At 40.4% G+C, this 26,097-nt stretch overlaps 1 protein-coding gene across 3 annotated transcripts in view; it reads left to right on the forward strand.

The window, feature by feature from the left end:
* The first annotated feature begins 9,138 nt into the window (after nucleotides 1–9,138).
* Nucleotides 9,139–26,097, forward strand: part of RAP1GDS1L (Rap1 GTPase-GDP dissociation stimulator 1) — a 35,031-nt gene continuing 18,072 nt past the window's right edge. The window contains exons 1-3 of one of the 3 annotated variants that reach the window (XM_040702945.2): nucleotides 9,139–9,217; nucleotides 21,608–21,723; nucleotides 25,124–25,249. In XM_040702945.2, coding sequence (XP_040558879.1) covers nucleotides 25,129–25,249 — 121 coding nt within the window. In that variant the 5' untranslated portion in view covers nucleotides 9,139–9,217; nucleotides 21,608–21,723; nucleotides 25,124–25,128. The other 2 variants (XM_046943254.1, XM_040702946.1) reach the window with 2 other exon arrangements.

The following is a 26,097-nucleotide window of genomic DNA, read 5'->3' on the forward strand; positions in this document are numbered from 1 at the left end:
AAACTTCAGCACTGGGTTCCTCACTGCTGCTTTCTGTGCTAAGCCCCCAGCCACTTCTGACAGCTCCCTTCAGAGAAAGAGGACCTGCTGATGGAAATTCCCCCAGAACTCCTCACTGCAACAGAGGATTGTGCTATCCCTATGGCATCCCACTTTAATCTCTCTCAACAGAGAGGTGAGCTTCCTCTACATTCCCCATGACTCAAAGATGCAAAGGTTATACACAACGTTACATTAAATATATTACGCAAGTGCAAAATGACTAACCTACTCAAGTGTTTGAGGAAGCTTTTGCTACAGAAGTTCTTGCTCTGGAAATAAACTGTCACTGTCCTATATTAGTTCCCATGAAGAGACTATGTTGGCCAAATTTCCTAGCTATTCTTGAGTGAGAATGGATTCAAGCAGGCGATGGCTAGTGGTCCAGGTCCTTCCTCTCCTTTCACTAAGCCATCTTAAGCCACCTACACATCTGAAGAGGATATCCTGGGATTCCCCAAAATAAGATTATATCCAATTGCCAAACAAGATTATTTCCATGTGTTCATCTAAAATTCTTTAAGTACCTATGTAGCTTACTGCAGGGTGCTAAATATGCCACCCAGGAAGGAGATAATACACTATTACTGTTTCACATCTCTCCCCTCTCTCTATGCCACCCGTGTGGCTCCTCAGCAGTTCAGAACTCTATAATCTTCTGAGAAGTACAGAATGGTAGAAACTACTGTCAGCCAACCTCAGATATCTGGAGGACAGTTAGCAGGTTAGCTGCTGCACTTCAGTTATAAGAACTTGCTGCTACCATGAGCATATTCTTTTTCTTCAGAGCTCTCTTCTGGCTCTAATGGCTACAGACTCCAGTTCGAAGCCGCTCACCATTGCCTGCAGGCACATTCCCATTACAGCTGGAATGGAATGACTGGAGCTCCATGATGCTTCTTAGCACATGACTGGTTTGGCTCCCATGACATTTTCAGGAATCCAATGGCTCATACCAAACTTTACATACTATCAGTAGCTGCCATCCTATCTGACCCTGTCTTCGCTTCCAGAGACCTCCCTCCATAACGGCACAACTGAGTTGCTCAGCTATCTCCTTCATCCACAACGCCTTAACTAACTTTTCTGCTCTAAACTACTAAGAAACTCATCTTTTTTACACTTAGCTTTCTTTCCGTTTCTTCTGCCAGGATGGCACACAATCTTACAACCATCTTTTGTGTAGCGTGAGGCCCAGCTCATTGTGTATTCACAATGCTGGCCCTCCCATAGAAAGAAGTCTTAAAGCAGCCTTGAGAGCACTCCTATCTTTCAGCTAAACTTGCGAAGCAGAAGAGCTCATTTGCTCCTCACGAGAGCACACAAGTACATCAAATTAGTTTATGGAAGGGGAGGCATCAGAGTACTTAGTCATTCCCAAAGCCTCAAAATCATTAGCATAAACAGCCATCTGGTTCCCAGTCTGAACTACAGAGGTAGATCCCATCCCTCTGATTTGACAAAATGTGATTTTAACATTAATACTATTGAGTTTGAACTGAGCCATTCAGTACGTTAGATCTCACTGATACAAGCAGCAACTTCGAATACATTATTCTGATGATTATCAGCCTCCTAGTGAGATTGCTCATTCCCTAAAATAAAGCTAAAGGCCCAAGTTATCAGTAAATTTTTCATTTTTCTCCACTAACACCACAACCAGTTCTTTGCAAACCAAATTAAACACAATATCTGAGTGCTAGAGTGCTCTGGTAATTCCTGTGAAGTAAGTCCATTTTCTGCTATGGAATTCATAAAGGTCATAGAACTGTTATTTCTAGCCTTGGGAACAAATGTTGCATGGATAACTGGGTGAGTTTTTAATGGCCTGTGATGATCAAGACGATCTAACGGTGCCTTTTGGCTTATTTACTGTGACTCTACGTACTCGCCCAAGAGTCAGACAGACTGTTCCCAAATGGAGTTGTCACCGAATAGCACAAGGGAGGACTTAAACATGATAGCTGCCAGAAGGCACCAGAGTAATGCAGTACATTGGCTGATAATTTTATTTACTCTTTACTTTGATCATATAAAGTAATAATCCTTATAATCATAATAAGCATTATAGAAATGAAAACAAAGCAGCCTTCTATCCCTCTCTAGGATTTACTGAATTAGCTTGCAGCTTTGTCACCAGCAGAGCCCTTCCTTTCTTGGCCCAGCTGTTAATGAAAATACAGAATGAAGCAAGCACTTAAGTTTATGCAGTAAAGGCAACTCTACTAAAATCAATGGGATTAGCTACAGTATGCAATATTAACCGGCTTTGTGGGTCATTGAAGAACTGCAATCAGACACTACTCTTTGATGAAAAGCCTAGGAAAAACAAGGATATATGTGGGAGTATTACACGATACATAGGAAAAGGGGGATATACAGGCCAAGTTGTTACAGCTCTTCAGAAGCTGCAGGGAGCATACAGCCAGCATAGCGAGTTCCCAGGAGACTTTCTGTCCTGCAGGCTGTGTCACTCCATAGTCCCTACAACACCTCCAATAAAATATATTAAAAAAAATATATCAGTAAACAGATCAGCTCAAGGCTGAGATCCAAGACACCAACAGGATGCTGTAAACAGGTGGCTTCTTTGGCAAAGATATGCATATATTCAGGTCCCATTGGACTACGATTAGCAAGTAGAGTACTAAGGCAACCTTGAGGCTTCCCTACGCTACACAGCTACTTGAATTGTCCCAACTTTGCTTCACACCTTTCCTACAAAACCGTACACAAACAGCTGTCCGTTTTAAGTCCCATACATTTTCAGTCTCCTTTATTTTACTTTCTTGACTTCAACCTCTTTCCATATTTATTCCAAACATGTTCTGAGGCTGTATTTCTTTAGCTTTTACCGCTGTTACCAAAATGCTGCATTAGAACTTTTTATTTTCAGAAAATAAAATACATCATGGAGCAACATGGGCAATATTTGCATTCTTTAGAAACGATACTACAGACATTCATCACATAGAACAGGAACTAAACAGCCTATTCAGAAGAAAACAAGCTGCAGGATGATGCATATGTTTGATACAGGAAATCATTTCAAAGTCAAAACTGCATTAAAAACAAAGGGAAAAAGGAAGAGCTACCAGTATTAATAATGGAAAATAAAATTAAGGAAAAAGAAGTTATCCTGGGTTAGTAAGGTGGAATCTCATACTTCACCATATTAAAAACAAAGTCTGGAAAAGCAATACAGAAATTCTTCTGCGAAAGGGATTCATTTGTGGCTTAATGACGACAAGTGCTGGGTAAGTTATAAGTGCTGAAACTGGAGTTGAAGCCAAAATCCAGACTTCATGATGAAGGCCTTTCAGAAATTTGTGAAATTTCCAGATTTACGGCCTTTTCTCCATTACAGTTTGTTCATTTTTATCACTGTTATATAGCTGTTACACTTCAACAAAGTAGCTCACACCATTAATGGTACCCAACCTTGTAAGCGAAGACATTTCACAGTCTTCGGTAAATGTTCAATAAACCATCACACACTGGAGTATGTTTCCATCTTTATATACTCCTTTATCATATGAGCATTGTAAATAAATATATGTACATAAGAGCAACTTCACTATAAAAAAGGGAACCTTATCATTTCATAACTTCTTGCATCTAAAAATATATTGTCATCACTGAAGTGGAACGAGATGAAGAAAGTCCACAGCAACCTCAGAAGCATACAGGCAGTTCTGAGTATCGAACACTTGCACATATTCTCTTTTTGACATCTTTTTTTTCCTAAGTTTATGTGCACCAGCAATAAAGCAATAAATCTTTCTTGTGGATTTACAATCCATTTTACAGGCTATGCCGTGTCCTACAAAGTCAGACGTTCCTGCAGTTTCAATCATGTCATGTGCCCTCTTTTAAAAAACTGCACTGAAACCTAATGCAAATTTTGAGTTTTCAAGGAGGTTTTCAGTACCATAAGCATGAAACACCAGCCCTTTTCTCCAAACAAAGCAGCTACTGATTTGCTTTATTACTCACCAGATACCTGTTCAAGAATAGGCAATCCATATCCCAAAGGATATAGAAAAGTATTTCATCAGGACTCTGTAAAACACCACAAGAAACAACGGAGGCTGAACTCTCTTTATCTTCTAGATTTCTGCTAAGACCTGCAGCGCAATCCTCCAACACCCCCAGCAAGAACTACGGTCACTTTAGACATGGCTGAGCTGTATGATGTTTGCTCCCTTCGCTTGATGTTAGATACTCACAGCCTCACGAAGCAAGGATCTGGGAACAAAGCACCTCTAGTTAGAATTGCTCAGCTGGCACTGAATCTGCCTCATGAGCCTCATCTCTTGGAACTGAGGAGAAACTGGTCTAAACAAACAGCTAATAATGAAAATTAAAGGAAATGACACTTCAAATTCTCAGAGGACTGAAGAACACAAGTGAGGCTAAAAATTAGTTTTAGCAGTGAAGAAATCCCTCTGATCTCCTCTGTATAATGAACAAGAGAATTTAAATAATTTTAGGTAGTTGAAAAGTGACATAGAAGGCGTGGAAAATTTCACTAGTATTAGTTTCTGCAGTCTTGCTCAAGTTCTGAAGTCAAAGATATGGCTTCACTGAGCATAACAGAGATGAAATAACTTGAGCAATAAGTGTACTCGTGTAGAAAGCACAATCAGTCTTTCCTTTTGTACTGCATATGCTGCCACATAGCTGGAAATAATTAAAGCTGATCAGAAGAATTTTTACTAAATCGAATTCTATGAAAACCTAAATATTTCAGATTTATCAACAAGCATCATAAAGAAAGGATGATTGGGGTTAGGTTTGTAACAGTACAGTGGGATGTAAAATACCACGACAAAAGCATGGTGGCAAAGCCTTTGCCTGCAGCAAATGAGAACGAGCTCAAACACAGCAGCCAAAGATACAGAAATGAAGGACAAAAGCTGCTTACCCTTGTAAGGCCAGAGGTAGTCTGCGATCGCCAGCAAGAGATACCTCCACCTCCACTGCCAACCCTTAAATGAGGTCTGGGAAGGGGTGGATCCCGGCTCCAGCCCTTCCAGTCACTCAGCTGCATTGCGTGCACCTGAGCTCCCCTGGGCTGGCCCTGCCTTCCCACCAGGTGCTCCATCAGTGCTTCAGGCCATGATTTAGCATTTCTACTACAGTAAGTATGAATGTCAGACATTCATTGCACCGGCCCCATTATTTAAGTCTTTGAGTTACCTGGATGAATTTTCATTCAATCCCTACTCTCAGCAGATATTAGTCTGAATAAAATCTGCCCATTTACACACCAGCTTTACCCTCATAGCTGTATACGTGTACACGGTCCTCCAATTGAAATCCCTGGGTTTCCATTCCAGAGATGTCACCACAGTGCAAGTTTATTTTTGTGGAAACCAAAATACACCAAAATCTTCCCAGTATAGAAGAAAACAAAATGTCAAAACCTCAAAAAAAAAAGTCCAAAACCAACATGGTGGTGTGGAGGCAGCTGCTACTGTAACGCATGTTATGAGGCAAATTATTTTCCTACTGAACCAGACACGATGAATGAAAAATCTATAGCTGATTTACAATTTGCTAGGTACGCAAAACACACAGAACATTTTGCAAATGCAGAGTGGCAGAAGAGTTCTCCTAGATAAGAGATTTGCTCATTAAGTCCCCAGATCATTGCCAATATGACATTTCTCAGCCTCAGAAATAGCTAGGAAACCCAGGGAAAATTGAATTCGTATTTGTTTCTTGATTTCTTGTTTGTTTGAAGAAACTGTATCACAGTAAGGCAGTGACAACCTAGGATTTCACCTATGCAATGTATTACAGTCATAGAATCAAGGAACAGAAATCAGTACCACATTCACAACCATAAGGGATTCCCAGGCAAAGGAGGTTGCTCTAGTTATTAATTGCACTCTTCTTTGGTCACACAGATATGCAGCTCTCGTGCCAGTGAGCAGAGCACATTAAGATTGCGTAGGTTTTACTCCCTTCCTGCAATTCACAATTAGATTTCTAATTCACTGTGAGCCAGTTAATTTTCTGCCTAGTCGGTTCGGCCTCAATGTTCCACAGCGTGAGGAGAGTCTTATCCTTGTTTTAAGGATGGGCACGCTAAAGGCTGAGAAGAAAAGCATCTTTTCATACAGCGTATCAGGAGCAGCCCTCAATGTGCCTCTTGAGCAGCCTGGCAATATGCACCTCCACTACTCTTGTGCCCTACAAGGTCAGGATCTGGCCCTGCCCACAGAGAATGAGATGCTTGCTGTGGGCCTCAGTAGGAAATTCCAGGTCACCTTACTTCCAATCCTTTTGAAATAGTTTGCTGAAGCATGACCACAGGCTCCAACTCTGTCCTCTGATGTTCTCACCCTCCACTCCAACTCCTCTGCTTTCCCTTCTGTTTCCTTTGGTTTATTTTCATCACAGTTACAGAAATAGCATCATGTTAAGTGAGTAAGCCAATGACAACTCCTCTTCTAAATATCTTTTGATTTTCCCAAAATAACTGCATCTACTAGACCTGCGAACCAGACTAAAATATCCTTTCATTCGTATTCAAAGGCGGAGAAGAAAAATGATAATGTACATGAGAGCACTGCGTATTCCCTGTGTAAAGAGACCTTCTCAGCAAGTCTCCTGGCATTCTACTGTAATGACCAACACAGGTCCTGAAGACAAAATCCATTCATCAAGAACACTCTTCTATTTATTCCAGATCATTCCTTTTACCCTTGTGAGTATTTTAACTTTTAGAGTGCTGTTCCACAAATCTAGATTACCACCCTGTCTTATTTTGCTGTAATCTATGTAACTGACTAGTTTGCATATAAAAATCATAGTTCATTTGGCACAGGGTTTCCATATCTGGCTGCTTGTCAGTGCTTTGTGCAGTATTATGAACCTGTTTTCCCATTAGCATTCACTGCAGCAAGTTGATGAATAACACCGTAGATGAGTTTATCTGATGTGATTTCTTACTTGTCTTCACCAACGTTCTGTACACCTCATTTTGTTTCCTTCAGTCTTTTACAAAGGACAGGTGTTATTTTTCCCCCTATTAGGACTGTTTTTTTTTATGTATCCATGAGTGCGATACGTTACTTGAAATCTCTGAAAATTTCTCATTAACTTCAGAAGGCAGCAGAACTGGCCGCTATGTTGGCTGCATGCTTCTGGCATACATAATGCCACAGCAGCATCACCACCTACTGCTCCCTGCTGCACTTTGTATTGTCTCCTTCAGGGCTTCCCCCTTTAACACGCCTGCCCACACAATGCAAGCAGTTACCCTCCTCCCTTGCCTTTCAGAAATGTCTTCACCTTCTGCCCACGCTGACAGCTTGTGGCAGCTTGGTCAGCACCCTAAACACAACAGCAGTACCTGATAGATACCCAAAACTGGTCATGAACCAATTCATCTTGTACATCCCTGAACTGGCAGGAAAGCCTCACTGGGCTGGGACAAGCAACTCACTCCATGAGTGATCTTGGTCCTTCTTAAACAATCACCCAACGCATGTGCTTAGAAGAACTTCTTTACTGTCAGAGTGACGGAGCACTGGAACAGGCAGCTCAAAGGTGGAGTCTCCTTCTCTGCAGATATTTAAGACCTGTGTGGATGCTCACGTGTGTGACCTGCTGTAGGGAACCTGCCTTAGCAGGAGGGTTGGACTCAATCTCTGGAAGTTCCTTCCAACCTCTGCAATTCTGTGATTCTGCACTGTATTTCTCCATTATCTGTGGAACACGCTTTTCCCAACTGCGACACTGCAAACAACTGATACACACACAACCAGTTTGCCCTGTTAGATTTAATGTAGCAATCTCTACGTTAGGATTTTTCTTTTCCAATTTATCTGCAGCTTTGCAAGACACATAAGACATTATGACTGGAGAAAAAAAAAAAAGAAAGCATTCCCTTTACCCTCCCTCACCACAAGCACAGCCAAAGGGACCAGCATTTTAATTACCTAGGAGGAGAGTCAGTAAAAAGTCCCAACATCCTTAGCAGGATCCTCAGGCTCCAAACTCATTATCAGATTGTGTTCCATCTGTAAGAGTCAGCGATTTAAACTCCCCCCAGTGTTATAACCACCACAGTCATCACAGCATCACAACGCAGCAAAGTATTACAGCACTACAGACTCAGAGCCCAACACTAAACCCGCCGCAATACATCGTGCTGCACTGGGAAGCTCAATCTGCTTTGTTGAAACAATCTTAAAATAGCATTAACAGGCAGACAGCGTTTCTTCAAACTCATGCTACAGCAATGCCGAGGGCTGTAGAGGATCCTGAAAAGAGCACAGTACATACTTGCTAAGCCATCCTGTAACTGGCTTGTATATTTTGGCTTGTATGGCTTGTATTTGAGCCTCAATACAAATAGAATAAAAAGGGCTGAAAAAAGGCAATAGAAACAATGTACACTTTTGAAACCACTGCTTAAAATATGTTTTTTTTTTTCCGTAACAATTACTCCTCCCCAAATGCTAAACATTTTAAATATATCCCACTCAACCACAAACAGTGAGCAAGAAATGGCAACTTCAGGTTCTAATGTTATCTTTATGAAAGAGGAAAGAATACTCCCATATGCTTCTGTCACACAAACTTACAAAGAGAATGCAAAGCAAAAGTTATAATAAAACAAGTTTGGATCAGACTTCCTCAAGTGCTCAGCTCCCACCAGGAGAGTTTCATGTGTTCATACAGTTTGGCTGGACTTCAGAAACTGCTTCAGGGAGCCAAATGCTTCTTAAACTGGCCACTGTACTTAGATGCCAATACGGGATCCGGGCAGTCTTGAAAATCTGTCCCTTATTAGATTCAATAATAACTTTTCCTGAATGACAGCAAAGGGAAATTCACTATAAATTATTCCGAAGACCTGAAAAGTTCTTTCCCAGCATGATAATTGCTGTGTTTCCATTTCTGTTAATGACATCTAAGAACTGGAAACACAAGCGGTGGTGGAGGATTAAGTAATTATGGAGTATTAGATGCATTTGAAAAGCAGGGTCACAGAAAAGAGAAGGAGAAAAGAGTGAAGCGTGCTGTGGGCTGCTCATCAGCAGGAAAGCTATAAAACATCGCCCTTATTCTCAGCTTGCTGATTGTAAAGGACAAAGACTCACAGCACAGACCAGCTATTCTCTACTGTCCTCACTCTGGAGAGCTGCAGCTTTTATGGGTAAGTAAAGCTCTTGTTAACTATAGATAGATACGATCTCTAAAACATGATTAATTTTCTTTCTCATACAGGAATTGCAAATATATGTGCTAGAAATAGAAGACTAATTTAGGGTCATTTAAATATAAAAGTGCAGCTCAACAATAAATGCAGCACTATAGGTGACCTGAAATCTTGTGTGTTCTATTTCAAACAATGCTTTACGCTTTCAGTCACATGAAAACTAAGGTTTGTTTAAAGAACACCAGAAAAAAAAAAATCACAAGGAGGGTGATAAAAACTGAAAAAGGCACTGGAAAATTACGAGTTCTTATCAATTTAAGTATTTTGAGGGGAACTAAAATTCGTCATTCTCTATTGTATGTATATGCATATGTGTACCAAAGCAAAGCTGCTCACATGCCTCTTATTCCACTCTGTCAAGCAGCGCTGAAAAAACAGAAGATGCGTTTATATGGTCAAGCCTATGAATGTTTCTCTATGAGTCAACTCTTAACCCAGATACAGACTGAGTGTAAGCCTTTAAATATGATCATTCCATGTGAAACGAATGACATTCAGACTGGATTTAAAATACAACCCTGAGATTTTAGTTTTCATTATTCTTCAGATCATCAGAAAGTACCAGGTAACTGGATCAAAGGGTTCAAGCCTTCCACCTTCAATCACATGATGGTAACTTACTCCACAATTAGATCCCATGACATCAGCGGAACTAATCTTAGTATTACTCAACTTGTTTATAGGTGAAATAATCTGCCTCTAAGTGGAGTATGACAACTGAGCAGCTTTCGATAATAACTATTTTCCTAGGCAATTAAGTAGTTGTTGAAGTCAAGTCAAAATCTCAGTAGTTCTGGGACACTGAAAAAGCCCCACCAGTGCACAGGCAATGCCGACCCTCTGTGCAGCAGAGTTCAAACCATTCATGCAACTGCAGGCAAATATATTTTAGTTTAAAACAAACAAAATTATCCAAATCAAATTTTCAGAAGTGTTAGGACAGCCACGTCTACCTACACACCCTTAAAATCTGACCCTTCTTGTTGCACTGGTAACGAGCACAAAATTAATACTTTATAGGAACCAATCAAGTCATGTACCAATAAGCAGATTATGCTGAGCAACCCAGGGTTTGGAGCAGAAGTCTGAAATACAGGGCATGCATTACAGCAATGTGTTGCTTGCATTAAATACAAATAGATCTTTTAAGGCCATATTGTTTAAAACGTATCAGACCTCAGAATGCTCCTTTTTCATTATGAGGTATCCTACACTGCATAAAAAAATGCCATCTTCAGCTACTAACTAGGAAAAAAATATTCTCGCGTATCCATCACATAATCAACCTCAAGCATATCTTCCAAGGGTCTCCTTCACATTCCTATGATAAGCACAGTGGGGTCAAGTTCACATCAGGGTTCACACCATAATACTGAGTACTCCAAAAGCTTCAGACAATGCCCAGTAGAAAAGCTACCAGAATTTACAGAAGTGGCCACTGTAGTCTTTTTCATTCTGGAAATCTCTGAGACTAATAAGAAACTGTGGTAACTGCACTGTAGGTCACGTTAGGTGGAACTCTGACCTTCTCGAGCAATGCGGAGCCAAGAGCCTCCTCTTGCAACAGGATTTTGCAGGTCTTGGCCCATAGGCAATCAGCAAGGACATACCAGATACAAACAAAGAATGAGGTGCAGACAATGGAGCGTGGGATCTTTTTATCCTGTGCCTGTTTAGGTAGAGTCCACGCAGAGAAGCCCAATACTTGCATTTGCTTGGTTCCCCAGCATATGCTCAGATAGCTCTCAGGCTATTCAGTTTCCCGACTGGTTCCCCAGTGGTCCCGCTAGAGTCTCTCTTCTAGACCATATGTGATGATGCTGTATTCACTGCAGTGCTACTTTCTAGCTTTAACTGCACATCAACATGATCCAGCAAAGCTCATATGCCAACCAAAACATCCACAGCCAAGCAGGTGGCTTTGAGATCAGTCCCTGCGGACACCTGGCCTGTGTGCACTGCCAAGCCAGGGAAAGAACTCTTCTACTAGTAAGGTAGGCAGGCAGCTGGAAGGCAGGGATAGCAAATCTTTTGAGACGCTCAGCCTACCGCTCCAAAGTCACCTCCAGCACTGGCCAGCATCTTTTCTCATGACAACACACACCGGGGTCTGAACAAAACCGACTGTATTTGCTGCCGTTGTGCATCCGTGGTCTCTAATTCTACCTGCGCTCCCCAGAGACTATTTAGCAGGAATAGCTGTGGGCTGAGCTGATGCTTTGATATCAGTGCAAAGGCTTGTTTATTCACAGCTGTTCTTTTATCCAGCTGGAAAAAAAAAAAAAAAAAAGAAAGAAAGAAAAAAAACACTTGCAGGAGTTGCCAGCCAAAGGAAATTAGTGTTTTCTCTGCTGTGAAGTCTAATTGGTTTTTCCTCTACTGACAGCTCTTCAAGCTAAATTTAGGGAGCCAGGGAAATTAGACTGAATGCTATTTGGCTGAGAATATGGCCTACTTCCCATACACATGTCATGACCAACAGAAAGGGCTCCTTTAATTCACTTTGTGCTCCAAGACTACAGATGTGAGCTAACAGCAAGCCCACAATGTAAAGTTAAGCCACTTCAGATTTATACAAACTGTGACCAACAGTACCTTTAGAGACCAACATCACCCATAACCAATTCAGAGAGCTAGGTTTCAGGGAGCTAGCGAGACAGAGCTGGAACTACATTCATTTCCATAAATGAAATCAGTCAATTTATATTCAGCTGTCACCATTTGTCCTGTTACTTCTCAGCTCATACTGCTGTGGAGTCAACATGCAGGTTTGTCAGCTCTGACAACTCACCGCACATTTGACAGTATTTGGTGAAATCAGAACCTCCTAGAACCGAGCAACTAAGGAAAAAGCTGCATTTTGATTTAAACCAGCAAGCTTCCTGACCTTGTTTACAAGGAAAACCTGAGAATGTGACCCAAACACCAACTGTTGTTCATGAAGGTGAAATATTTTTAGATGCATCACTCATCACTTTTTAGGTGCACTGCTCACTACTTTTGAGCACAGCATATTTGCTCCCGTTCCTGCAAGTCTGACTAGTAAACCTGCATGCTATCATTCCATGCCTACTTTGTGTAAGGGGCCAGGATACCTGGAAGCTCAGGCTCAAAATTAGCTTACAAAGCTAGCATAACAAACAGACCTACTCCGTCAGCACTGTGCGTCACACTTAAATTATCAGGAATGTAAAAAGGTCCATCCTTGTGCACAAACTTTCAACATTTCTGTTCTTTTACATTCAAAGTGGATTTCCTTCCTGTTTTCCAGCCCCCAGAATGGGAATAAGTTTAGCAGACCTCAACTAAGAAGCTTTTCCTACTGTGGGTCATCCCTTCAGCACATATGTTCTCCCTGACTACACTTGGCTGGCTCTCTTCTGACTTATCTCACTGATCTGTTTCAGGTTATCCTAGGATAAACATATTCTTCCTCTTAGCTGTTTTCAGGCAGGGTTCTGAAGCCATTCTTCCTGAAGGATCCACAGTGCACAGCATCAGCCATAAGTCTACAGGATTGGTTACCAGCCCCAGGCCACCCTCCCTGTGTTCCCTCCTTGGTGAAATTCAATTATCCAAAAACATCTTTTTTTTTTTTTCTCCAGAAAGAAGGGTTGGATTTTTTCCTGTTGATCTCCATTTCACAATCAGTTGTCATTTCCCTCAACAACAACATAGCATATTTGTTGCCATGCACTTGCAGCTTTGTACTTCAGACACTGCAACGTGGAATTCTATGCTTTGGCCATGTAATTTGCACGTAAATCACGCAACATTCCTCCATCTCTATATACATTCCTACATCAACTATATACATTTTCAAGTACTTCACTCGTGTTTTCCTCAAGTTAAAAGCTACACTTTCTGGACAGACTGCAGGCTCAACAGCAGATCAACAAAACAAAACCCCGCAGAATAAAGGCCGAGCAGTAGTAATCCACAGCTCTCAGAGGGACTGAGGAATAGTTCAAGGCCAGCTGATGCACATATAGTAGGCACACCAGCACTGCAGCCAACTCCCTCTGCCCCTCATCCCCTTTCAATGCTCTTCTGTCTAAGGGATTGGTGTTTATGTGTTAAAAAATTCAGCTCTCCAGACATTGCAACAAGATGCTGACCCACTTGGGTTCATTATCTTGTTTTTTTCCCCACTTTACTGCTGGGTGTTCATGTTACTCTTCACCTTCAGCAAAAATTTTGGCTTCTTTCAGACCAGCAGGGCATGTGCCTAACCTAAATAGCTGTATTTGATGAAGAAAAACTGTATCTTCAGGGATTTCAATCAAGGCTGCAAAGGAGGATTTGGGCTTCTTGCTGTTAGGAGCGCTCAGAAGGATAGATTTAAATTTCCATTTAATGGCAGTTAACTTCCAGTTAATAGAGTGCTATCCAGCCCTCTAAGATAGCCTACAGTAGTCCATCCATTCCTACTCCTTTCCTTCCTGCAGAGGATTGCTGAGGGATGCAGGGGCAAGAAGGAAGGCTACATTTGTCAGCTACAAAACTGCCCTGGCTCAATTAATTTAGAGCACTCTCGAGCGTCATTCCAAATGACACTTAGCTTACAACCCCATGCTGCCACACACACACTGGATCATGCAGTAAGCTCAGTTCAGCTTAATTAAAGCAAGGGCATTCCAGTGAACACCCATCAAGAGAACCGCAAATTAAAATGCTGCCTCAAGCTTCCCAAATACTTCAAAATCCTCCTTTTCCCTTTTCTTTAATCTATATTAATTTTAATAAAGCCAACATATCCACAATGCCAGAACCATTATCCATCCACAGACGTTGTCTTTCAAGTAAATTCATTTGGAAAAAAAAAAAAAACTCAAAGGAATCTTTAAAATTTGCTTTCACTACAAATTATTTATGACTACAAAATAGACCCAAGTAATCTAACACACTATATACAGAAATAAGAGTTCAAAAAATGCAGGTGAGGTGTTGCTCCCAATTATATCCCTGTCAACCTTTGGATATTGGTTTTTAATTCCCTCCCCAGCAGTGAGAGAAAGACAAACTCTATCTTCTATCATGGCTTTTCATACAGAGACAGATAAAGACAAACCTTATGGGGCAGTTCTCACGCCATGTGTTAAGAAGTCTGAAGAAATGGAGAGTTCGTTCCTCCCATACTTAATGCATTAAGATAAGAGAGCTTGATTGGAAATAACATTAGCCAGTCTAATCCCTAGACACTTGTATGCCGTTCCCCAGATAGAATATATTAACTCACCGCTGAACAGATTCAAAAACCTTTCCTCAAATTCAACTGCAACCTTCTTTTTCTCGCCCCTCCCTTCCTTAGTTAAGGCCACCTAAGTCAACACCAGCAGCTTTTCCTTCTCTCAGTTACAGCAAAATTGCTACTAAGGTACAGCTGTACTACTCCCTGTGGGCAGGAAAGGCAATATTTGACCGTATATGCTCTATTTGCTGTTAAACACGCTTACCAGCTCTTACAGACTTCTTCACCTCCAATTTACACCTTCTCCTGTTTTTTATCAAGTAAAATTAATATAACACTGCTAGATAAAAGAGACCTGGAGCCCCACTTCTACCTCTACTACTTCTTCTATGTGGTATGCAGTCACATTTATAAGAGATTTTGCATCTCCCACAGACCAGGCATTAGTTTAATTGTTTCAGGAAAGAATATTAAGAAACTCAATGTGAGAAAATGGAGGCTTAAAGCTACCTAATTTTGCAGGTAACCAGGAAGGCAGATAAGTTTTTATTTCTTAATTACTGGACTGCTACAAAGACCCACTGCTATTTACTAGCTTTATGACCTGAAATTTCCATTTCTTCAGGACTTCTCTTGTGCTTTTCAGCTGCTCTTGACCTGCAGAACTCCAGCAGTTTATCAACATGGACTCCTAGCTCTTTATCTCTTACACAGCATATCACTATAGTTAATCATAGAGACTAGTGTTCACTGCACCAGTGATAAAGTATACTTGCAAAAAAACTAGAAGTAAGAGGTCAAACAATGATCTAAACAGGAGTAAAGAAGTGAAGCTCCATCTCTCTCAAACCAGACTTCCTTGGTAGAACTCATTACCAGTCTACATTCTGGCAGCAGAAGTATGAATAAGTTTTAAGTAAAGACACATGAATTTTTGCATTCATCATCTATTACCAGAGATATACTACACTGAGTGAAATTGACTTTTGCTGTACAAAATTACAATGTTTCTGTGTTTTTTTTTTTTTTTTTTGTAACATTAACTTAATTCACAGCATTGAATAATAATCAAACTCAGCAGAAAAATCTTCTGTAATTTGTAGGTTGCTCCAAAAGTAATTCCTCCTCTTTATTTCCATGGAAACAACAGATAGAAAAAGTACAATTAACACTGTTTGTTAGAGCAAATTCTCAGCTAGAAAATACAATACATTTCTTCAACGCAGTCACTGCCATTAGCTAGGCATTTTTGACAGTAATGAGCAAAAGCCTGCATGCTGTGCTCATACAGAACCTATATGAGCAGAAGTGACCTGCTGTCATCACTACTGAAAAGGACCACCCACCACCTCACTGCGCTCACATGCATTGTTTGGTCTCCATACATGTTCAACAAGTGTTGATGAATGCCAGTGGGTGCCATTTTTTCCTGCATGGAGGAATTCAAGGACACGCTTTTGTTTCATACACACTTCCACATCAGATACCATTCTGTCAGACTGCCCCTCTGCTGCCATCCGCCACACAGCAACATGTAATGGAATACTGGCAGTAAGGTTCAACCTTTACTACCATACCACCATGATGCCTTTGATGTCATGGACCAACATAATGAAATAGGAGGTATTACTTGTGGAGCATTCCTCCAATATTGAAGGTAAGCAGCTGAAAAACAAGTCGAGTATATTAAATAACTGAAGTAGTAAAACAGACACAATTGGCTAAGCATGAAATAGGAGTAAGCTATTTCAGGGCCACTGAATCAAACTGGCATGTACAGACTTTACACTGCTCATGATTCAGAGACAAACATTGCTAGCAATTACAGAATAAGGTCTCTTTCCACTAGAATAAAAAACAAAGTAGAAGATAGCTCCTACATATGTGAAAAGCTATTAGAAAAGAAAAAAGTCAATCCCCCTGCTAAAGCAGGTACCCTACAATAGATCAAACAGGTAGGCGTCCAGACAGGTCTTGAATATCTCCATAGAGGGAGCCACTTGAAACCTCTCTGGGCAACCATCACCAAGTGCTCCATTACCCTTACAATAAAGAAGTTCTTCTGCATGTTAGTACAGAAATTCCAATGTTCAAATGTTCAAACTCCTTGTCCTATGGAAACACACCACCAAGAAGAGCCTGGCCTCACTCATTTGCCTCTCACCTCCCTTTAGATATTTATAAACATTCATCAGATCCCCTCTCAGTCTTCTCTTCCACAGGATTGAACAGACCCAGGTTGCTCAGCCTTTCTGCATAAGGAAGATGCTCCAGGTCCTCAGCCATCTTTGTGGCCCTCTCCTGGAATCCTTCTGGGAGATCCCTGTCTTTTTAGAACTAAGGAGCCCAGAACTGCACCCAACAGCCTAAACGTGGCCTCACCAGGGCAGAGCAGAGGGGGAGGATCACCTCCCTCCACCTGCTGGCCACCCTCTTTTTAATGCACTCTAGCGTAGCGTTGGCATTCTTGGCCACAAGATGACACAGCTGGTTTACAGCAAACCTGTTGTCCACCAGGACCCCCAGGTCCTTCTCCGCAGAGCTCCTCTCCAGCAGGTCACCCCCTAACCTGTACTGATGCATGCAGTTATTCCCCCCTGGATGCAAGACTCTAAAATTGCTCTTGTTAAACCTCATCACATACCCCTCTGCCTACCTCTCCGGTCTGTCCAGGTCTTGTTCAATGGTAGCACAGCCTTCAGGTGGATCAGCCAATCCTCCCAGCTTGGTCACTGGCAAACTTGCTGAGGATGGACTCCAACTCCTCATGCAGGTCATTGATGAAGATGTTGAACAAGATCAGACCCAGCACTGACCCCTGGGGAACACCACTAGTTACAGGCCTCAGATTCCTAAGATTCACAGAGCCTAAGATTCACAGGGGCCCAATTCTCAAGCCTGTCCAGGTCCCCTGGGATGGCATCCCTTCCATCATATCAACTGTGCTACTGTGCTTGATGCCTTCAGCAAACTTGCTCACAGTGCACTCAGTTCCACTGTCCATGTCACCCACAAAGATGTTGAAGAGCACTAGCCCCAAGACAGACTCTTCAGGACACCACTAATCATCCGTCTCCACCTGGAGATTCCTCCTTTCTCACTACTTCAGGACTTTAAGTCAAACTTGTGTTGGTAACTGACTTAGCAGCATATCAGGAGATCTGAAGAGCTCACACTACACCTCATGGCTCAAACCTCACAGCAGAGGCCAGATAAAATTACTTGGATGCAGCATGTTTTCCGCGTTATTGTTTCTACTCTGTGATCAAAAAGCCAATTCCCACAGCAAAAGCATGATTCCTATGCCTCTACTCAGTAGCTGGTGCACTGATCTGTGTGAAAAAGGAAAAAAAATAAACAGAACTAAAAAAAAAAACCCACCTTTTGTATTTCAGCCTCCAGAGACATTCAACTCATACAGGTCTTCAGCAATAAAGCAAGATCAGTGCTTTCCAGATCAGAGCTTGAGGGCATTTCCCCCCACTGTACCCAACTGCTGCTACAGTTGATCAACAGCATTTTAATGAAAAAATGTTGATTCATGAGAATGAAGTGTTTCTCCAGGAACACATTTATTTTACTGAAACCTTCCCCAGAGATCGTGTGGGCAGGCTCCCAGGGCCGGCCAGCCCAGCCAGCCTCCTCCAGCCCACTGCCAGCTGGGGAAGAGGATTTGTAGAACTGAAACAAATTGTTCTCTTCTGCCTCAAGTTCCACAGTGTCAACATTCTGTTCCAGCATGGGATGAAATGATATGTCAGCAAGCCAGAATTTTCCACGGAACAGAAATACCCTATTCTGGCCAGTTCTAGTTACAGTCTTCATGTGTGCTGCTATTATTGCCTGTCCACAGAACATCTGTGTTTCATAGCATCTGCCTCCTAATGCCACTCTCAGAAGCATGAACTTGAAGGCAGCGAGAAAAGCGGAATCCTTCTCGTGTTGACTAAACGGGCTTTGATAAATAACATACAACATGAGAGAATTCTGAGTGTGTGAGGAAAGGGGTTATTATTTAAGACTATTAAGAGTTAAATATGGTTTCCTGCAAGACTTGTATAAAAATAGCTTTTTAGTCAGCAAGCTGGTTCTGCTGCTTATGGTACTGATTTTACAACACAATAGACAAACCAGATGGGTTATTTTTCAAGGACTACATCAGTCATCGTGCACATGGTGTTGCTCTATTGATCTCTTCTTTGAAGGAATAACAAAGCACGTGGATTTCTAATCACCATTATTCCAACCTAATGAGTGAGCAGTGATGTAGACTGTCCCCTGCTATTTGTAAAACAACCTATCACTTATGAGACTCAGTTGACTTCTCATTTTTTCCTGAATAACTTAATCCCATTCAAAACTTAGTTGACAATATCATTATTACTCTAATTGCACAAGTACTAGAAATTAAATGCATTACCTCATGCTAACGCATTCAGTGTTTCGATAAGGAGCAACTCATACAGTTCAGTAGGTCATTTACTGTCACAGCCTTCGAGTTTATTTCATGCTGCACGACCAGCAGTTGTAGCTTCCTACTGAATAGATCCAGTTTAACATGCAAGCTGACTCAACTGTCAGGTTGCCCAGGTGGTATTACTTGATTTTGTAAGAAAATGGCTTTCTATACATACTTCATTCACACAAAAACCTTTCTTCAGCAAATTGTAGTAGCAGAACCCGACTGAAAGTGAAACCTGTGATTAATGTTCATTTTTCAAGCAGGTCAAAATAAACTATCCCTGCTGTACAGACATGAATTCTAGGTGTTTTTAAGTCCATTTCATCAATAAAAAGGCAACAAACCCAAAGAAATTATTTTTTTAAAAACAGTGACCTCCTATCAATTTTATGGCCATGTTTCCTTTTGCACACAACTTTGAAAAGGCCAAGAAAAGACACAGAAAGATAGTTGCCTTCAACTACAGCACCTTTGCAAGAGACATCAATACCAACAGCCTCACATTCATACTCAGAATAACTATGATGAAATATTTTCCCCACACAGATTTTTAACCTGATGAATGCAGTCATTTTTCTGCAGATGGCACCTTTAAAGCACAGAAAACTAAAACCGTTGTTCAGAAACAACTGCTTTTAATTAAGCCAAAATAATTTTACTTCTCAAGGGATAACAACAACATTTAATGATGTTCCAGTTTCCTTCCCTTTCCTTCTACCTGTTTTCAACAGCTCAAGACACTTCTGGTCCCTCAAAATAAGTCAGTTGTTCCTGCCTGTATTAAATTCACATATTTTAATTAGAAACAAAACAAAAATCTTGCATTAATTAATAGACACATTGAGGAGGTAGAAAATAGTGAACCTATCTAATAAATAAAAAAAAAGATGAATTATTCACCTCATGCATGCACTGAAGGATCTCCAAGCCGAGACTCACAATTCATCTTTTTCAGTGAAACGGTTTGCGAGTCACTATTTAATTAAAGCTGCTTCAAAAATATCGTCTCCTGTTTCATGACGTTGGCCCACAACACCAAAGTCAGACATTGGTGGAATGGCAGTACATGTTGACCCTTACTCTCAGAATTTCATTACGTGTTGTTGTCGTGTGACAGACGGTGGCAGAAAGGCAGTCTGACAAAACAACATCTGACATGGAAGGTCAAAAGAAACAAAGGTGGGGCACTGAATTCATCCACGCAGAAAAGATTGCACCCATTAGCATTTAGACCCTTGCTGAACATTTCTGGAGACCAAACAGTTGATGTGAGTACGGTGAGGCAGCGGGTAGTGCATTTCAGCAGTGGTGGCAGTGGGTCACCTCTGCTGGTGCAGTTTTTCTTTCCCAGGAGCACAGGATGCAGGCCCTTGTCTACGGCTGGTAAAAATGCACAGTTAAGAGTGGCGACTGATAAAAAAAGAATAGTGTTTTGTAGAATTTGCTCTATCAAATAGTGTTATTGCACTCTTTGTATCTGAATTTGCATGGAAAAAAATTACAGGAGGCGTTACTTTTGGAGCACCCAACATGCAATGCTTTTGATAACATTTTACATTGTATTCTACAATAAGTTAACTGCTTCAGCTGCTAGTTTTCCTGTGTAATTTTTTCACATTAATTTCGACATATCAAGATCCCTATATTTCCAAGGAAATCTTCAGACTGGAAGGGCAGAAGACTGATTTAGAACAAATCAATAAAATAAATGGTAGCAAGTTGTTAGGACTGGACTTTGTGCCCTGGAATTTATAAGGAATTAAAAAATGAATTGTCAAATCATTAACTGTGATGTGCAGGATGCCATTTAAATCAGCTGCTCAATTACTAAGCTGGAAAGCAGGAAGAGTGACATGAATGTACATAAGCACAAGGAATAGGGGATTTTGAAGTACAGAAGTCTGATCTCTGCACAAGGAGATAGTAGGATTACAGTAAAGCACAAAAACTACTCAAATTCCATAAAACAGAGTATGACATAAACATTTTTAAGGAGATGGTACGAAGGCGAGTAGAGGAGATACTGTTAACAATGCCTTTGCATTTCTACAAACCTTCCAATAAGGTCTCTCTCAAGAAAGCTACCTTTGGATGCAAGAGGTAATCTGGTGAAGCCCAAAAGGTAGAATGAAGGGTGCTTTCACAACAGAAAGCTATAATTAATAGAAGAAAATTCCCTAATTATATGGAATGGAAGACCACAAAAATGTGTTAAATACACTGATATAAATAGTAGGTATGCTTTTAAAGCCCAAGGTTGCTAGTAACAAATGGAGTTCTTGTACTGTTTTAAATGTCTGCTGCTGACCACGATGAGAGAAATATATATAGCTAGTTGAACTGCAAGTGCTATCATTTTTATAACAAGATATTACGAAGTGACAGATTTGTTTTCTGTCTCTCTCTCCCCCCTGCCTCAAACTGTGCCATTTATTATATATAAACTGATTTCTCCAGATGTCATCTTTGAATGCTCATGCCTTCATGAGAACTATGCCTTGTCTGAGAAGTGGAACCAGAACTTGGCCCCAAGCTTTTGGGTGAAATGAGTTATTTAAGGAGCATGTTTAGGACATGAGCTTATAGTCACCCATAGTCACTGAAAAGAAATGTACTCCCAAAATATATATATTTTTTATGCTGGCTCATCAGTTTTCCATCCTGTTCTGTTTAGAAACTCTGAGTCATCATCTGGACTACCTTGAACTCTGTGGAGATGACCCCAAAGCTGAAGAAGACATCATTGCAAGTTTAAATGGGATTCTCCAGGCTCTGACTGAAGATAGCTAAGTATCAATCCTGATCACTTTAACTGTTTACTCAATATGAAAGCGCTCATTAGAGCTTTTCATCTTTGTGATAATCTGTATTACAAGCAATTACCACTGGAACTATAGATCTCTCCAGTGCGTTTTGTTGTTTTCCTTTCTCTCAGCCTACCCTCTGAACTGTGACCTAATGAAGTCATGAAAATACTTTAAGCTGCATAGAAATTCCAAATTTAGTGTTCAAATTATTACAAAACAAGCTCTCCTAGGATTAAAACTGGAGTGATCCTATCAGAATATACGCTTAATAGAAACCAACTACTGTGAAACATTTAGCCCAGATAGATATAGGTACAGAACATACTGACCTCCAGAACACATTTCAAAGAGTATATAGCAATTAATGTGAGTTTATAAGTAACGTATCTGGAAGATAATTATTAAATTGCTCCAACTGCTCTAATGACTTAATCTCTAAATTACAGCAGGCATCTTAAAAAATAAAATCCGTAACTTGTGTAATATAAAAAGGCTTAAAATGCAGCGAATTTGTTACTGAACATATTACAGTTTACAGCTAGTTATGCTGCACAGTAATCATTATGTAGATGATCAAAAATGACTTCTGGAAGTAATTTTCATATGAACGAGCACAAAGGTTGATGTTCCTGGAACATTATACAGATGACTTATTCAAATACACAGTCAAAAATTCCCATAAATTAGAGTAAAACAGATTTGATTCTATTCATTTGCTCACACTGCTAATAACACCAGTCTCATTTTTTCTACATCTGTTCACTCTTTTTTTTAGACTTCTAGGGAGAAGAAAGGCTACAGAAAATTAGAAGTAAAAATCACCGTAGATAAAATAGGCAGGACAGAAATTACATTTGAATTCCTTTTTTTTTTTTTCCAGCAAAGGCGACAGAGGAAACTTGGTCTGCCCTTTCACTCTTACTGAAGAATCCATTTATTATCAGCTTACTAAGAACCCAAATAAGAAAAGCCAGTGGTAGCAACCACTTTTTACACTTCTCTGATCTCATCGTGCCTTCCATTCTGACACACCTTCAGCTCACTGATGCTGTTGCATAGAACTGCATAAAAAGATGTGACAAACCTGCTCAGCCCAAAAGCCTCTTCAGTGTTTCAGACATCTTATTAGCAGAGGCAAACTCAGCACTTGAGAGGATAGAAATCGGGACAGCCAAGGGGGTAATTACCTGTTAACTGAGATCTATTTATTATATCCTTCACTGAAGAAGGTTGCTTTACCTGCCAGCATTCACGTGGCAGCAGTTCTTCCTTCTTCCAAGCACAGGGACTTCACCAGTGGCCACCCTTCACACAGCACACATCAACACCTCTCAGCTCACAGAAAACAAGTTACAAGAATCTGAAGAATAAATACAGCAATAGTGTCTCTAAATATTCCAGAGGCATTTTGGATGATGAGATGTGAACCTTCACAGGCTTTCACAAATTGTCATGGTCTTTACTCATTAACCAGACCTCCTAATTGAATTTATTTGCGTCCAGATTAAAAGGTCTTCACTGATATCCACAGGCTGCTCTGTACTGAAGTGGATTTATTCCTCTAAGCAAGACATGTTAACTACTTGCACATTAGTACAAGATCACATCTGTAGTTATGACACATGCTTGCAATATTATTCAGCATATTTTCAATGCAACCAGATGTGCTCAGCATTCCAGGCCAAGAAAAGCACAGCATCCAAATTCAGCAAACAAACAGATTAAAAACGTTAAGAAAATCTTCATGTACCAAATAGTATTTGATTTACTAGCAAATCAAGCAGATAAGATACCACGGCTATAACATGGCTTGTCAGTTACAGTTATACCAACTTTCACACACTAAGTCAGACTTCAACCTCCTTTTCTGTATTTGTGTGAATTCCTAAGACGACTTAGCTCTGCTAAGAAAGCTTATTAACTTTTTACTAAACTATTAAGGAATGATGCTGCAATGACATTTCCGTATTATACTACTCCTTTATGTAACCAATTCAGAAGAAAACATGCCTAAAAAACTCATTCAAGCACCCTTTATCTTTTATAAACAGGACAATCAATAGCTGCATTATTCAACGGTCTCCCAGGGATAGCTGGTTGAAAGTAAATTAATTGACTGATCTACATCTCAAAACTACATCAGTGTGTCTGGGTTGCATAATAGTCACTTTGTACGTGTAGCAGTCAAAGCAAAATAATGAGAGGTACAGAAATGGCTGGCTCTGCACTTTTACACAACTAATTACTGCTTCGTGTAGACCTTCCACAATGATACAACTTCTCCCATATCTAAAGTGATTGAAGTCTGGTTGACCTAGGAAATTAATAAACATCTGCTTTGAAAGAGAAGCATGTTAGATGGGGTTCTTTGGTAGGTTGCCACCTAGGAATCAAAATCTTTCTGATACCATATCTCAATTAAGTTCATCAGCCATTTCATTTATCAGACAGCAAGTTGTCTGTCACACACATACTGACAACAGAGGAAAAAAATTCCATTTCATTTTTGTTGTCTAGGGTCTGGGCTAAGACCTCCACCAGTCGGACAAGAATTAAACAAGTAGTTCTTACTCTCCTTAGGAGAAAATCCTTAAGGACTCTGCATATTTTTCAGATGACAAATCTGCATTTATTTGAATACCCCGGTGAATGGTGATGTACTACTTTAAGGACAATTAGCCATGCTTTTGATGCAAAAAGCCTTTGGGAACTGACTGTTCTAATTGCTGGTCTAATAAAAGATATTGTGCATACCTACAAAATTAATGGCTAGGCCACACATCAGGAATAGAATCTTAATCCACGACTTCCTGTGTCTTACGCAAGCATCTTTTTATAGTCAGAGAAGATGAAAATGTTTTCCTCTTCGCTTTGCCACCTGTGCTTCAATTCAGCACGAAGTAGAATAATCAGCTGGATAGACACTTGCAGCAGTTTAAGCAGATGAGCTTTCCCATATATTTAGACTGGGACAGACTAAGTACCTCGTTAAATCAAAACCGTGGATCCCAAAGATATCCTCTCATAACTCTAGGAAACCAAGCAAAGCGTAAGTAGTTCCAAATCCATAGCAAGTATTGTAAACACTCTTATCATTACAGAGCAGAGAACCTTCAGCCTAATCAAAGAGAGTGGGATCCTCCTAACTTTGGCAAAAATCCTGAAAAGCAATCCACGATGTGCAGTAAAAGCAGCCCAGGTGCTTTCAGAGATAGCTAAGAATGGTAGGTTGTATTTTAGCATATACAACGTTACTACAAGGCACATTACAGCCTGTTAGCTGTGCTTTTCCTCTGCTTTGTTTAATGCTCATCAGCTATTGGTTTTGCAACTGCAATTGTTTTATTGGCAAAAACTACAGTCCCTCTCCTTTAACAATGCAGATGAAATGAAGAAACCATGTATTGAAGCAGATTTGGTTTTGACCTTGATACCTTTTCTGGAAAGCACAGACCAAGAAATGTTGCTTCATGCTGGGAGGGCTATTGGTCGTATCTGTTATGATAACCGTAAGTATCTATTTCAGAGAACCCTACTTTTCCTATCTGTGAGACATTATTATGAATGACAGGCTACAATTTTTTATGAGACCTGAGCATACAATGTACTTCAACCTCCTGTTATGCAGTTCACACAGCTCGCATATTGTCAGGCCGAATGCACCCCAAAAATCTCATGAACTCAAAGCTTCCCCATATATTTTTGACTTCATGGTGATACCTATTTATCAGACCAGAGACTGAACGCTCCTGATCTTCAATCAAAGAGTAGCAGAGCTTCATATATATCTTAATTAGCTTTGTAGAACTGCCTTGAAGCCAAATCCTGAAGGTCAATGACTTCACCCAACACAGTAAGTGTTTATAAGACAAAGCATTTCTTTCCAAGCGTGTCACTAAAAAGAACTAACAGTGACCTCTTATCTACCTCTTCATTGAAGACCATTCTTTGAATACAGAAAACCTCTGTGATGTAAAGGTTTCCATACAGTCAGTATACAAGCTGGCCTGCTCATCTAAAACTTGATACTCTCTTCACTTAGTTGTCCCAATAGATTTTTCTGGATTTTTTTCTTTCATCTCCAATTCCTAGACTGAGATCAAAATACTTATTGCCTAGTGGAGCTAGTACGAAAGTTCTCAGCCAGTATGTATTATCAACTGTCCTCAATATAATTTCCCTTATCTTTCTAGTGTGGAACCATGTAGCTTTATCTAGAAAACCATGGCTATGCCCCCTGTTTGGCTGCTATGAAATATAAGCACATGTTTATGTATATATGTGTTTATGTATCTAGAACAAACTCTACTACCCTCCTGAAAACTAGTCCAGTGATTCCCTAATTTAATTATAAATT

The sequence above is a fragment of the Gallus gallus genome, chromosome 6 (assembly GCF_016699485.2).
Source record: "Gallus gallus isolate bGalGal1 chromosome 6, bGalGal1.mat.broiler.GRCg7b, whole genome shotgun sequence".
Taxonomy (NCBI): Eukaryota; Metazoa; Chordata; class Aves; order Galliformes; family Phasianidae; genus Gallus; species Gallus gallus.